The 16676-nt window shown below is 41.1% G+C and overlaps 1 protein-coding gene across 1 annotated transcript in view; it reads left to right on the plus strand.

Annotated features, from left to right (window-relative positions):
• The window catches only part of baiap3 (BAI1 associated protein 3), a gene marked incomplete at its 5' end in the record, with an annotated part of 55342 nt that overhangs the window by 3850 nt on the left and 34816 nt on the right, over window positions 1–16676 (plus strand). Inside the window, 2 exons of the mRNA XM_084071632.1 lie at window positions 9927–10014; window positions 15598–15681. Of these exons, the coding sequence (XP_083927758.1) occupies window positions 9927–10014; window positions 15598–15681 (172 nt within the window). The remainder of the gene's footprint in view (window positions 1–9926; window positions 10015–15597; window positions 15682–16676) is intronic.

The raw sequence follows: 16676 nt of genomic DNA on the forward strand, positions 1-16676 counted from the left end.
GAAACAAGCAGTTCTACAGGCACTGCTGAGGGTGTAGAGTTATTATTGCATATTGTATGTGCATTTTTTTCTTTCTTGTGAACTTACTGATGGTGTTGCTTTGACTGTGACGTATTTCCACCATGCTGTATCTACAGTACTTTCTTTTCTTGTTTAACTGCTGTACTGTCCATAGCGACTGAATTTCCCTCACAGGATCAATACAGGTCTTATCTTATCTCTCATAACTCGACCGCAATAAATAGACCCCTTAACAGATGACGTCACACTGGTTGCAAGCGTCATTCTGGTTGCAAATGAAACCCATTCTGTCAGGTCTCGCTAGGGGGTGTGCTGAAACGTTTCAGCGCACCCCAAAACAACAGGTTGAGAATTGATTGCTTGAAACAATCATCTGTGCATCCAGTCTCAATGTTGGTAAACAAATAATTGGTCTATATGCCTGAGTTGAGACTGAAACTTTTCCTCTGTTTTATAACCATTAATGTTACTATATACATAAGATAAGGTGTTTTGGTGTGAAACCCCCCCTTTTGATTTTTAACCTAATAAACAGTGAAAAATGGTCTTGTTGACATCATTGTTAGCATAACTTACATAACTCAATAAAATGTGTGTTTATTCATGGATTTACAACTATTCACAAGTTCATACTGTTGCTTTTCAACCTTTTTCTCTCTCAAAAAAAAATACATCAAATTAACCATTTTAATAATTTATGGTCATTATCAAAACCAAACTCAATGTAGAAAGACGTTTTTACTTTCAACGAGGGTGGGAGTTGAAGTCGCTCGCCTGACGTTCCAAAATTGCTGTTATGCGCTCGGTGGAATCGAGGCATTAGGCTACACAATGTGTAAAATCAATCATTATTTTGTGACAGTCAAATTAGAACCCCAAGTCTTAATGTGCTAATTTAACCAAACAACAGTGTCTTTGCACAGCATATGCAATTTAGCAAACCCTTATGTATGTCACAACAGAGTCCATTGCTCCATGTGGAGTAATGACTTCCGTTGCCTCACCACATTCGTGTGTCTCTCTGTGAACCTCTATGAATCTGTCCCAGGTGAATCTCATCAGACGTTATGAAACCTCCTGCCCGTCACACAGACATGTCACCCAATCTGCTTTTGAAATGCCAAATCAATAAAGACCTGGATGGGAGTTTAACCCATTAACTCTTTCACTGCCAGAGTATATACATTAATAAACTCACTGCCAGAGATGTTCTTGTTTTTTAACCTTTACAAGTGGTCACAGACAATGTAGATCCATAATGATCGATCGATCCACACCGTGCGTGGACACAGACGGCTCCCCAGTGGAAAATAACTTTTATTTGCCACAGGCACGCTGAAAATACCATCTTTTGTCAAAAAATAGCGTCTTTCCCACCTCCCCAACTGGCCACAGAACATATATATACATTATGATCGCTTGTAAGACGGTTGGTAAACACAAAGGGAACCACTGTTCGTCGTCCCATTGAAAACACTGTGACTCGTCGAAACCAATAGACTGAGAGTGGATTGAGGCGGAAATCTTCGGATGACGTTATTTCCGTATCCGTGTGAGTTACAGTGAAAGTGGTCACTCCGCATTATAGATCACAGCGCGATCTTTTATAAAACAATAAAAGAAATAACGGACAGAAATCCACGTCCGTGGCAATGATAGCCATTGCAGAATCGGACAGGAATTCCCGTCCGAGTCAATGAAAGAGTTAAGACCGGGAACGCATCTGTGCTTTTTATTTTATTTTAACTAAAAAGCATTATATTGCACTTTGGCTATTCTAAAATAGCAGATATACAAGCGCATAGCGTGGCACCGAGTTCTGCGCTACAAGCTTCTAGATCTGCTATTTTTGAACTTTTTTGAAAATGTGTGCAAATCTTTGAATATTTGTATTCTTTTAAAGCGAACATTTCCAACTCCAATCTCTGCTTCTGGGGGGTCCGTGGAACAACATATTTTAAGATGGGGGGGTCCGCAGCCAAATACATATAATTTTGGGGGTCCTTACGAAAGTTTGAGAACCACTGATATAGCAACATATGTTTAAAAAAAAAAAAACTGTTTGGATTTAGAAGACATTTGTAGAATGGGCTTCAGGTCTTAATGGGATAATACTCTGCTGTGACATAAACCCTTAAATATAACTAATATAGTGACATATTGGATCAGAAAGTAACTTCTTTCTCTCTACCATGCACCATTCAGCACCATGGACAGAGAGAAGAAGAGAGAGAAAATAAGGTTATTTTATTCACTGTGTAGATTTCTTATATATTTTCCCAATTTTTCTTTTTCTCCCTTAAACCAATTTCCTATTCTCTGTGTGTAGTATCTTGTCACTGTGTCACTCCTGCAGTTGGGCCTGGGGAGAGCACAGACACATGTGTCTCTGATACGCGTGCAGTGGTGGAAGAAGTACTCAGATATTTTACTTAACCCTTTAAGACCTGAAGCCGATTCTACTCCTAAATCCCAACAGTTTTCTGAAGAACTTAAGTTTCTACATCAGTGGTGCTCAATCTTTTTCATGTCAATGCTCGTAGCGACATGCTGTAAAATAAAGCTTTTTAGCTCAAAACTAAAAATGACACAGTTCCAGGTCTTAACTTAAAGGAGAATTCCGTTCATTTTAACTGTTATGTTTGATGTGCGTCAAATCACTTACCAACGTAGAAATGAAAATCGCGTGACTCCACAGATCCCCCTATCGACCCCCACCGTTGGCATGATAGTAGGATAGTGGATAGCCCAAATTCGCCTATTTTAACAAATGCAAAGTCTGTTTTTTTACTTCTAGTACTCATTGTTGAGTCCCATGATAATGTAACAGGCGCTAAAACTCCGAGAAGCTAACGGCTAATAACAGAACGAGCTAATGCTGGGGCTGCTTATCTCTCTGCATGGCAGCCCCAGGTTGCCAGGTCGGGAGAGAAACCGGCAACCAGCATTAGCTCGTTCTGTTATTAGCCGTTAGCTTCTCGGAGTTTTAACGCCTGTTACATTATCATGGGACTCAACAATGAGTACTAGAAGCAAAAAAACAGACTTTGCATTTGTTAAAATAGGCGAATTTGGGCTATCCACTATCCTACTATCATGCCAACGGTGGGGGTCGATAGGGGGATCTGTGGAGTCACGCGATTTTCATTTCTACGTTGGTAAGTGATTTGACGCACATCAAACATAACACTTAAAATGAACGGAATTCTCCTTTAAGTAAAAGTAGCAATACCACAACATAAAAATACTCTGTTACAAGTGAAACGCCTGTGTTCGAAATGTTACTTGAGTAAAAGTACAAAAGTATTGGCATTAAAATATACTTAAAGCACCCAAAAGTAAAAGTACAAAAATGTTCGAAAATAGCAGATCTACAAGCTGCGACGCGTTGTGAGCTTGTAGAACAGCTATTTTCAAATAGCCGAGGTATAAAATGAGGCTTAAGTGGTTAATTCATGTTTTATAATATAATATTTTATATCTGCAAAGTAACTAGTAACTAAAGTTTTCAAATAATTGTAGTGGATTAAAAGTACAATATTTGTCTCTGAGATGTAGTGGAGTGATAGTAAACGAAACGTATTGAAAATTGGACATACTCCAGTAAAGTAAAACTCAAATTGTATTGAAGTACAGTACTTGAGTAAATGTACTTAGTTACTTTACACCACTGTACGCGTGACGTCAAGGCCATTTCTTTTCACCGGATAGTGAGGAGTTTCACCGGGAGGAGGTGATTACATGCCAAAGTACATGCTGAGTGCAGTGACAGAGATTGCCCTCTCTGCTCAGCTTCCACACTACGCAATGATATCACAGAAACAGGACAGATCTACAGTTACAGTGAAAATTAAACATTTTTAGATTCCTTTGGCAATTCAAAAATAGCAGATATACAAGCTCATGAGCTTGTAGATCTGCTATTTTTGAAAAAACGTGACAATTTGTGCAAATCTTTGAATCTATATATTTTTTAAAGCGAACACTTGTAACTCAAGTCTTTGCTTCTGGGGGTCCCTGGAACTAAATATTTTGAGATGGGGTCCGTGGCCAAATACATATCATTTTGGGGGTCCTTGACATGAAAAAGTTTGAGAACCACTGATACAACAACATACGTTTTTTTTAAAAAACTGTTTAGATTAGATTTAGAAGACATTTTGTAGAATCGGCCTCGGGTCTTAATGTGTTAAAGACATTTAAGCCAGATCGCAGTTATAATTTCAAAACATACCAATGCCGTAAAAAGCCTGAAATTAGTGTTACAATGCAGAACAAGTCTAAAAGTGAGCATTATGTGCCATGTATGACATATATTTCAAGGAAAACGTTCGCTGTTTGGCACTGGGCCTTGAGCAGGGTGATATGTAATTGTTTGTCATACCGTTGGGTAAACCTTTCCATCATAGCATCCATGAAATGGGAGAATAAACAATCAAAGGCAATCAGTGCTCTACTTTATATGCTTTTACAAGAGAATCAGCATCCTTGCTAAGCGAAACCCACTACCTTATTGTCTCCGCCAGACTGAGGGCTGTGGCCGGAGAGTATGTTTTCTCCCATGTCCGTCCGTCCGTCCGTCCCTCCATCCGTCTGTGTGGATGTCTGTGAGCAACTAATCTCCGGCACCGTTGGGCCGGTTGGCGTGCAACTTTGCACGCACACTCCCTGGAGGCCAGAGCAGAACCTCTGCGCCAAATCTTTCACATCGGCCAGTTATAGCGTCACCAGGGTGATCTATGACATCCGTGCTAGAATTGCAATGAGATGTTTAAATGTTCAAATTATGTTTATCTGTTTTCCCAGCCCAATTATGAATTAAGGGCTCATTATCACCTTCACACTGTAGTTTAAACACATTCCTTAAACACATACCTTAAACACATTCCTTGCAAACACAAGAGGTTGACCCTCCTCTATATTTGTTATTTGTTTTCCCTCTATTTCCCACTCCAGACAATGAAACACAAGGGTAACATTTGAATAAATAATCAGAGTTTATTAGGATAAAAAACAAACAAAAGAACCTGTTCCCTAGCAACAACAAATGAGATTGTTATTCTGGTGGTGCGTGCGTGCGTGCGTGCGTGCGTGCGTGCGTGCGTGCGTGCGTGCGTGCGTGCGTGCGTGCGTTCGTGCGTGCGTGCGAGCGTGTGTGCGAGCGTGCGTGCGTGACTATAAGAGACTGAGAGACCTTGTAAAATATGAGATATGTTGATTTTGCTTTTGGTTATAGCCATTTTATCATTTGTTCTTTTAATGTCAAACTGAATTAATTGGCCTTGATTAAATCAGTCTATTTCTGAGCATTAATGAGCTGTAATCTGGAGACAAAAGAGCTCTCACAAAGAACTTACAGTTATTCTTCTGACAGTGAATGGACATGATGACAGTATTTGTCCTGAGATACGGTGGCTCCGTGTGCTCAAACAAGCATTCTATGAGTCATCAAACTCAGTCAATAACAATAATCCGTTGTCACAGAGAGACTCGCTTCTGTGGTTTCCAGTCTTAGAAGAGAGTTCATTAAAAAAGGATTAAAATGTCCAAGGCAGAAATAGAAAGTGTGAGTTCTCTTTTTAGTGTTGATTGCAATAGAGAAATAGTTACAATATGAACAAGAACAAAACCAAAACAACACATACAGTATGTTATGTACAAATGTCTATTCTTTTTTTTAATGCAATCATAGCTTAATGTTTAAAATAGTAAATCACATCCCCATGTTTAACCCATTAAGACCGGGAAAGCATCTGTGTCATTTTATTTTTATTTTTATTGCAGATATACAAGCTTGCAGTGCGGCACGAAGCTTGTAAATCTGCACATTTTTCAAACATTTTTGAAAAAGTTTTTTTCAAGGTTTTGAAAAATTGTATTTTGAATTACAAAAAAGTTTGAGAACTACTGATGTAGAAGGCATTTGTAGAATTGGACTCAGGTCTCAACCACTTAAACCCCATATGGGTAACCGGGAGTCCCTCAGGACTCAATACTAGTCTTTTCTGTTTTGTGTCATTGTGGGGAAAGCTTTCGGTGAAAATAGCCGATCGACAAGCTAACAACGCAGCGCGACGCGTTGTTAGCTTGTCGATCGGCTATTTTCAGCTAATTCTTGTCCTGAGATAAGATATGTCTGTGAAAGCCTTCCCCACAATAAGGATGTTGGTGTTTAAGTGGTTAATGGCCACAATGATTAAAGCCTACGTCCTACATCTTCTTCTGTAACGCCAGACAGACTGCATAAAGAACGTAGACATCCCCCAGAAAATACTGCAACTGTGCAGGGAGTCTCCGGTTTGATGGAGGAAGAAGAAGCTAAGAACCTTTCAGCTCTCAAAACTTCATTTGAACTGTTCCGCAGCTTTATCTATCAGTCGAGCTCCATCGCTGCTCCATGCCAATGGAGAGACCCGTCCAGCCTTCCCAGCATGGCTGCCATTAGTCTTCATCAATACCTCCAGGGATTTGCCATCCGGTCTCCTTCTTCTGAGGAGAGAGAGATCAGTGGGTGCCGGGGCCGGGCCAGCTGCCACGCGCCCGCTGTGATGCGACGGCGCTAATAACCCATTCAAACCGGGAACGCAATCTGTGTGTAACCACTAAAACCATTATTTTATACTTTGGCTATTCAAAAATAGCAGATATACAGCTCATAGCTAGCTCATAGCTACACAGAGTTTGTAGATTTTTTTTTTATCTTGAACATTTGTGCAAATCTTTGGATATACATATTTTTAAAGCAACATTTTTTAACTTAAATCTTTGCTTCTGGGGGTCCCTGGAACAAAATATTTTGAGATGGGGGTCCGCGGCCAAATACATATCATTTTGGGGGTCCTTGACATGAAAAGGTTTGAGCAGAATGAGCACCACTGATATTATAGCAACATAAGTTTTTCAGAAAACTGTTTTTGATTTAGAAGACATTTGTAGAATCCCCGGAAGCAAAGATTTGAGTTAAAATGTTGCTTATAAAATATATATATTCAAAGAATTTTGACTTTTTTTTTTAAATAGCCAAAGAAATGTAAAAATGACACAGATGTGTTCCCGGTTTTAACGGGATAAAGGAGCGTGACAGAGCTGTGTGTGTGTGTGTGTGTGTGTGTGTGTGGATGGTTCTCCATCTGTGTTAGTGGCTGAGAGGAGGTGAGCAGGAGACAGGATGTGTGGGAGTCACAAGTAGACAGTCCTGTGTGTTGCTGTGATTCGTTCCAGAACCCTCTGCCCCAAGAGGCTATCAGTCAAGCCCAGTTTATTTATACAGTACATTTCAGACGACAGACATAGACCTGTGTGCTAATTAAGAAGCAAAAAAATTGGCAAAGATCATACATGACAAAAACACATAAGATGGGAACATAGACGCTAGAAGGTATTACAATAAAACAACAATTCAATAAATGGGAATGATATAAGAAGATATTATTATTATTATTATTATAGTAACTGATCCTAAAAGTTTTACCATTAACCACACACTTTTAGGCCAACTAAATGCTTGCATAAAAAGACGTGTTTTTTGTTTGCTTTTAAAAGAAGACTGTTGTCGCAGACCTTAGTGGGTAGAGAATTCCAGTGAGTGGGACCATGATCATGACTGAAGGCACCGTTAAGCTGATTTAGAATGTATTCTAGGTTTTAATAAGGAGACCTTTATCATGATCTAAGCCTCAGATCCCTTGGTTTCTAAGGGATCTATACGGTGTGTATTCAGTGTCAATGTCAATGATGAAGGAAAGAAGATAAGCCATTCATAGATTTAAAAACAATAAGAGCCAGAGAGGAGAAGATAACATTTTGGGTTTAGCTAATACTCTGGCCTCTCTATAAGAGAGTGAGAGTATTAAGACTGATGCATACTTTGTCATATGACCACGTCATTTGCCAAAAATTAACATATTTTATACTTTAAAATATGTTAGTTTTCGGCAAACATCATGGTCGTGACTCGTGACGCATCATGGTCGTATGCATTAGGCTTTAGTGGGGGGGGGGGGTTCCCAAGGTGTTCAGGCAATATCTCCCTCAGTGTGCCTCTTGTGAACATGAACGTGCCTCCATCACCATGACAACAGGGGCTCAGAAATTACCAAAGTCGACATGAGTCTATGGGTTGAACTCATTCGCTCAGAAATGAGAAAACATCATCATGCATGTTTTCCACAGACTTCCGCACATGATGGTAGATTAAGGTGGTTTAATGAAGACATATGTTGGATCTGTTTGTCTTAACCCATGGGAATACAATCAATGCTAGGAAGGCAAAGGAAGATAAAGGATTATTGTTGTCATACAACTGACTTACACTGTTATCTCTCATTAATTCACTTTTTATGCAGCAGTTACAGGTACAGTAGGTTCAGAAAAAAAAAGAAGATAAGAAAACGAAGGAAAATCCTTACTGACAGGCTAATTGATATGTCTTATCTGTTGGCAGGAAGTTTGTCATACCAATGTCACACGATCCTATTTATTTATAAACTGTTACTAAACTGTTTATTCACGTACTGTACAATCAGTTAGAACAGTGGTTTTCAACCCTTTTCATATCAAGGTCCAATATTCATTCAGCATTTGAGCCACGGACCACCATTTGATGAGATTTTGACTCTCAGACCCAAAACAAGAATATTTTGTTATCGTTGGATACGATTTTGTCCACAAGTCCATGCTGTATTGATGTGGTACCAATAGGAGAGATGACAGGCAAACGTTGATCAAAATAACAATTCTTTAATGAAGCAATGCAGATGTTTAACAATAATTTAACTCTTGAGAGCGTAAAATTAAACCAAATGGACCCTTACGAGTCCATTTTACGCTCTCAAGAGTTAAAGATCTATAAGGGTCCATTTGGTTTCATTTTACACTCTCAAGAGTTAAAGCTCTATAAGGATCTATTTGGTTACCAACTCTCCATCATTTAGCTGGGAATCAACTGGAACCCCCTCAAGGACCACTGGTTGGGAACCCCTCAACCAGTGGATGCCCCCTCAATGAAGGACATCAATTATGGACATTGTGTCAGAAAAGCTTATGAGAGATTAGAGCCATCCCAACCACGGACTGTTTCAGATGCCATCAAGTGGCAAGCGATTTGGTAGCCACAGAGCCACTGGCAGTAGATCACTAAACAGCTACTTCCCCTGCACAATATAAGACCTGTGAACGAGCAAGCCAGGAAAAGGACAAATAACCGCCAAAAAAAGTGCCAGGACCATCGGACAAACTGTTCTTTTTCATGCTGTTATACTGCTCTTTTTTTTAAAATAATTTTTATCCCGCGATTTTTGTAACCCATTTTTTTCACCCGGTGCCAATTTCCTAAGTGATCCTGGGCGCTACACCAGCCCTACACCAGCACTACACCAGTCCCCCACAGCCAGGGAGGCCAGGGCCGAGCTCATGCTTCCTTCAGTGCATGAGAGCCAACTGACCTTCTTGTCACCTGACAGGGGGGAGTTTCCCTGGTTGGACGTAGCGCGTGGAAGGAACACGTTATTCCAACCAGTTCCCTTCCCCTCCATCAGGCGCCCCGGCTGTCATGGGGGAGGCGGTATAGTGACCAGGATTACTACATGTTTTTGTGAGGGTATTAACTACCCTAGGAGACACGGGGAGAACAGTTATACTGCTCTTTGATCATTCTTTTTTCTTTTCTTTGTCGTATTTATAGACAAATATCTATCATGTTGTATACATGTTTATTATTGTTAATGTTACTACAATGTCTGAGGAACCAGAACAAAATAATTTCACGTACTTATTGTACACAGGATGTAGCAATGAAGAAACCGTAACCTTGAAATGCATATGGCATAAATGACTGATATGGTTTATTACTATTTCAATGCGTTGTTGTCAAATTAGAATGTGTATGTGTTTCCTCTACTCGGCAGGATGTCTGAGGACAGCACAGAATTCTTCGAACGAATAGACGCGATCCTCCAGAAACAAGAGAACATGCTGCACGCCGCTCAGGCTGAGGTAACCTTCCACCCTCCTCCTTCTGTCAGACTAGTCGTGTGCCAGCCTTTCCACCCCTCCACCCGCTAATTATGACCAAAGGCATGGCGTATACTGTATATATACAGCTTGTCCTTCAGCCCACTGATTGACCCAAACGTGACGTCCGTAGACAGAACGACCCCGATATGACGTCTATAGACAGAAGGACACGGTTAACCCATTAAGACATTTGGCTATTTAAAAAAATAACAGATATACAAGCTCATAGCGCGGCACTGAGTGCCGCGCTATGAGCTTGCAGATCTGCAATTTTTTGGAAAAATCGTGAAAATGTGTGCAAATCTTTGAATATATATATATTTTTAAAAGCAAACATTTGTAACTCAAATCTTTAATGTCTTCTAAATCCTACAGTTAAAAAAAAAAAACGATGTTTCTATATCAGTGGTTCTCAAACGTTTTCATGACAAGGACCCCCAGAATTATACTGTATGTATTTGGCCACGGACCCCCATCTCAAAATATGTTGTTTCAGGGACCCCCATGAAGCAAAGATTGGAGTTAAACATGTTCACTTCTCGGTGCCGCGCTATGAGCTTGTAGATCTGTTATTTTTTGAATAGCCAAAGAAATCTTAAAATGACACAGATGCCTTCCCCGGTCTCAATGGATTAAGCAAGATGCTAGGAAGCTGTCACAGGCTGCTCTCAGTGCTTAGCCTCAGCGCCTCCTATACTACACCGTGCCAGTATGGCAGACTTTACAGTAAGTTCTATAAAGACTCGCATAAGAGAAACTTTCCACATAAAGTCAGCATAGCCCATTGAGATGAAGCCGATTCTACATGTCTCCTAAATCTCAACAGTTTTCTGAAAAACGTATGTTTCTATGTCAGTGGTGCTCAATCTTTTTCATGCCAATAACCCCCAAAATTATATGTATTTGGCTGCGGACCCCCATCAAAATATGTTGTTCCAGGGACCCCCAGAAGCAAAGATTTGAGTTAAAAATGTTCGCTTTAAAAATATATATATTCAAAGATTTTCACACATTTTCACGATTTTTCAAAAATAGCAGATCTACAAGCTCGTAGCGCGGCACTCGGTGCCTCGCTATGAGCTTGTATATCTGCTATTTTTTAATAGCCCAAAGTGTAAAATAATGCTTTTTGGCCCAAATCTAAAAATGACACAGTTCCAGGTCTTAATGGGTTAAAGGATGCACTGATCCTCAAACACAGCCCTCGGTACTGTATGATTTCACAACTTCCAACACAAAACCAAGCCGCCAGCCCCTCTGATCTCCAATATTGGATGCCACTGCTAAATCCCAGCATAATCCCCGGAAAAGCCTAGATATGAGCGCTTGACAACCAGTGAGCAGCACTGGATCAACTCTCTGTTGCTGTTGTTATATTGCCTTGAACGTAACTGCCGACAGGTGTCTATTGATTTCCTGTTGTGTGATGTTAGTCAAAAGAGGCCTGAAAACAAAATGTGCTGCTGTGGCTGTTTGAAGGTTTCATTGAGACGTAACGACCGCTGTGTTTTTTCCCCTCGTAAGACTTCAGGCCCCCCTCTGCAATTTCCAGATTTGTTGAAACACCATGCCACCTCTCGTTCTTTAACCCATTGTGCGTCTCTGTCATTTTAGATTTCCCTGGGTATTAAAAAATAGCAGATATACAACAACAGCAACAAAAGAAGAATCAGAAAAGTAAAACAAACCAAAAAAAAAGACAAAAATGTAGAGAGAGAAAAGAAAAAGAAAGGGAAAAAGGGGGGGGGGGGGTAAGGGGGAATCAGAAGTAATCAAAGAGAAATATATAAACATGAATAGAACAGAATAATGTACAATATATATACTCACACATACACTGTATCACAATATATATATATCCACGCACATACCGCACATTCAACTTATCACATTACAGACATAATACAAATCTCTTTATAAAATTATATATCGTGTCAGAACTCAATGTGTGCAAACGGTGTCCACTTTTTTGTAAATTGCTCACTTTGTAGCCTCACCAAATAAGTGATTCTTTCCATATCTCTAATTTCTTTGACTTTATACAACCATTGTTCGGGGGTCGGAGGAAGCAGTCCCAACCAGTTAATTGTGATAAATTCTTTGGCTGCCGTTAACAATATCTGAAGGAGGTAAATATTCTTCCTGCATGCCTTCAAAGCCTGTCAGCACAATTCCTAGAATAGCAGTTTTGGAATCTTGTGGTACTTGAGTATCAAATACTTTATTGATGTCACTAAATACTGCATTCCAAAACCAAAAGATATGACTGTGGTTACCGACCTGCTCACCACATCTCCTCCAACACTCACTTGTAGGAGTAGTGCCTGCTCTGGCAGTCAGTAACGGGGTCTTAAAAGACCTACTCACAATTTTCCACTGATATTCTCTCCAAGAATTATAATTAGTTACTTTGTGCCCTTCAGTGCAGGCATCAACCCATTCTTCTTGTGTAATCTCTTTTTGTATTTCATCCTCCCACTTTGCTTTTATATCAAGAGTGTCACTGGGAACCATTGACAATAGATTTTGATACAAGCTAGAAATTATTTTTCCACTTAAAGCCCCATTTTGGATGTCAATCAGAAAGGATTCTAATGCTGAAGGGCTTCTAATTTTGTCACAGTCCTCGTGATTTTCTAAAAAGTGCCTTAGTTGGAGGTATTTAAAAAAGTCAGTGCTAGGAAGGTTTAAACTCGTTTCTGAGTTGATCAAATGACTTTAGCTTTAGAGTAAAATAACTGGTGAACAAACCTCAAACCCTAGCCTCCTCCACCCCCCGAACCCAGCATCCAACCTTGATGGTACAAAACCCCTAATACACCGAATTGAAGACAGGCCAGATGTTGAGAGAGGCAGTCTAAACTCTTTCTGAACTTCCTTTCATATTTTCATTGTGAACCTAGACCAGGCACCCATAGCGTCTACATTTATATTATGTCCAGAAAAAGGAAGGGCTGCTAGTTGTGCCTGTATGCATAGATGTTTTTCCATTTTTAACCATCTAGTTGATTCAACATCCTCTATCCACATGGTTATGGACCTGAGTTGGGCCGCCCAGAGAACATATATTTTTTTTAATTGGCCTTCCGCCCGGTCCGCATCTTTTTTTTTCTGTCTGGCTACTTTTCTCATCTGCTGTGGTTTAATTATCTGTTTTGTGTTTTTATAACTGTAATTGGCATGGCAGCTGGATTTCCCTCATGGAATAAAACAAAAATCTATATATCTTTCTATCAAATGCTTAGTGTAAAAAGTAATAACAAATGTAATTGCTGGGCACTTCAGAGAGAATAAAATAATGCTGACTTGGCTGACTAATAGGGATTTGTGTCCATGTAAGAATGACAATAATGTTTGAACTGCTGACAAAAGGCGAGAGACAAATGTGATACAGGGGAGGGTGAGAGGCGAGCTTTCTTGTTTTGAAACCATAACTAGATCATACGTGCACCATTTCTTTGTGATAAGTATAGATGAAAGAAAATAACAGTTATATTGCTTCAAGTGATTGTGCGCTGCTGTGACTGAAGGGAACGGATCCACTATCAATACTATCTTGGCTTACAGGGGTTCCCCCGATGAAGGCTGCCGATACACGTTGGGTTTTCCAAGATATTGTGTAGTCAAAAGAATAAAAAAAATCGCACCCTGTGTGAAGGAAGCGGTGCCTTTGATGAGTGGCCTCCTGGTGGCGCTATAATAGGGCGGGGCGGGGCTTCAGCAATTAATGCTCGTCCCTATTGGTGGTGTAAGTCCACAAACCAAATTCGGACTGGGTGGCATGCTGCTAACTGGAGTTACGGCTGTTTAAAGCCCAGCCAATAGGAAGACAGAGGGGGCGGGGCTTACTACATTTCAGTTCGTCCCTATTGGTGGTCTGAGTGCTGCAAACTGGAGTTATAGCTGTTTAAAGCCAGTGGCGTGGCCTCCTGGTGGCGCTATAATAGGGCGGGGCGGGGCTTCAGCAATCAATGCTCGTCCCTATTGGTGGTCTAAGTCCACATACCAAATTTGGACTTGCTGGCATGCTGCGAACTGGAGTTATAGCTGTGTAAAGCGCTGTTTAAAGCCAGTGGCCTCCTGGTGGCGCTATAATAGGGCGGGGCGGGGCTTCAGCAATCAATGCTCGTCCCAATTGGTGGTGTAAGTCCACATACCAAATTTGGAGTTGCTGGCATGCGAACTGGAGTCATAGCTGTGTAAAGCGCTGTTTAAAGCCAGTGGCCTCCTGGTGGCGCTATAATAGGGCGGGGCGGGGCTTCAGCAATCAATGCTCGTCCCAATTGGTGGTGTAAGTCCACATACCAAATTTGGACTTGCTGGCATGCTGCCAACTGGAGTTATAGCTGTTTAAAGCCCGTGCTCAAACGGACATCCGAGCCAGTGGCCTCCTGGTGGCGCTATAATAGGGCGGGGCGGGGCTTCAGCAATCAATGCTCGTCCCAATTGGTGGTGTATGTCCACATACCAAATTTGGACTTGCTGGCATGCTGCCAACTGGAGTTATAGCTGTTTAAAGCCCGTGCTCAAACGGACATCCGGGCTCAAACGGACATAACGGACAAACGGACATACGGACGGACATAGTCAAGAGTAGAGCGGCTGGCACCGCTAAAAATCACACCCTGTGTGAAGGAAGCGGTGCCTTTGATGAGTGGCCTCCTGGTGGCGCTATAATAGGGCGGGGCGGGGCTTCAGCAATTAATGCGCGTCCGTATTGGTGGTGTAAGTCCACATACCAAATTTGGACTTGGTGGCATGCTGCAAACTGGAGTTATAGCTGTTTAAAGCCAGTGGCCTCCTGGTGGCGCTATAATAGGGCGGGGCGGGGCTTCAGCAATCAATGCTCGTCCCAATTGGTGGTGTAAGTCCACATACCAAATTTGGACTTGCTGGCATGCTGCGAACTGGAGTTATAGCTGTTTAAAGCCCGTGCTCAAACGGACATCCGGGCTCAAACGGACAAACGGACATCCGGGCTCAAACGGACAAACGGACATACGGACGGACATAGTCAAGTGTAGAGCGGCTGGCACCGCTAAAAAGCTTAATATTATTAATAGTATTTGGAATTCTGGAGATTGAGTGCCTTGGAGTTTTTCAGTAGTGTAAACACTACTCTCTTTCTTAGATGCCTACCACTTTATTAGACAATATAACACATCTGCCCAAACAGCCTGCCCATACTAGGCAAGTTTGTTTGGCTTTGGCTGATGTAATGTGTTGGGTTTGTGTGATTGTTCCTGATAGACATGGGAGCCAGAGGGAGGTGTTGCAGAGGAGGGTGAGAGCTGACTTGTTTTGATAAGTGGAACATAAGTGCACATTTTCTGTGATACATTCTTAAAGTAGATAAAAATCAGTCTAAAGAAAATCAATAGCAATCACTGCTCCCAAGAGAATGTGTGCTAGCTGTGACTGAAAGGAAAGGATCCACTATCAATACTATCTTACAGTATCCGAGCTTCACAACCTGTTCAGATCTCAATCTCGCCACGGTCTCATTCTGGCAAAGGGCAGGTATTGCTTTAACAGGTTAAACTTTTTGTTTTGTCTTCACAGAGCCAAACAGGTTCCAGCTCGTCGCCACCCCCCCTAGAACATGTGGACCAGGCTTTTATCCCAGACAGAATCGGCAGGAGAGAGGTTTGTGATCCCAGTTTGAATGCTTTCACCACAATTCAAAAGAGATTCAAGTCTAAGGGCCCAATCTTCCACCTGGGTTCAAAGCGGTGCTGGGCACAGCGAAACTGTTATTGCTATTTTCCAACCAACGCCAAAGTTGTCATTTTTAGACCCAATTCCAAATTATATTGCAATTATTTAGTGCCGATGGGCATGTTGGTCTTAAAATGTGTTCAGTTAGATAACTCATGAATAGATTGAACCAATATTATAGGAGAGAGGTTTGTGAGAGAGGTTTGTGATCCCAGTTTGAATGCTTTCACCACAATTCAAAAGAGATTCAAGTCTAAGGGCCCAATCTTCCACCTGGGTTCAAAGCGGTGCTGGGCACAGCGAAACTGTTATTGCTATTTTCCAACCAACGCCAAAGTTGTCATTTTTAGACCCAATTCCAAATTATATTGCAATTATTTAGTGCCGATGGGCATGTTGGTCTTAAAATGTGTTCAGTTAGATAACTCATGAATAGATTGAACCAATATTATAGTTCAATCTATATATCTATATATATATATCTTCAAATACCGCTCATCCTGTAAGAATGCTGTGAACCCATGGCTTTCTGGCTTTCTTTATCTGTCTCTGTTCAATGGACAGCATACAGTTGTCAATACAATATCCATAGAGCTCCAACACAAGGAGCCACAGGACACACGTCTTTGTCATGCTTTAATTGATAGTTTAAGTAAAGAAGAAAATAGCTATGGTCCCACACTTACACTATTCTACAACAGAAAATTGCTTGCGTCTCCTCCAATCCGTCATCTAAATAGCAGTGTACCTAAACCATAAGCGCTTCTTCTTTTAAAGGTAATGGGAGAAGACACTCCGATTGGTTTAAGTAACACCCAAAACACAGCCATGACTAATTCAGAGGCTTTCCAATCCTTTAGCGCCTGACTTTGCACCCAGATAATGTGTCATCTAACTTATTTTGGAGGGGAAACACGCCCGAC

Source organism: Gymnoscopelus microlampas (genome assembly GCF_963454915.1).
Source record: "Gymnoscopelus microlampas genome assembly, chromosome: 11".
Taxonomy (NCBI): Eukaryota; Metazoa; Chordata; class Actinopteri; order Myctophiformes; family Myctophidae; genus Gymnoscopelus; species Gymnoscopelus microlampas.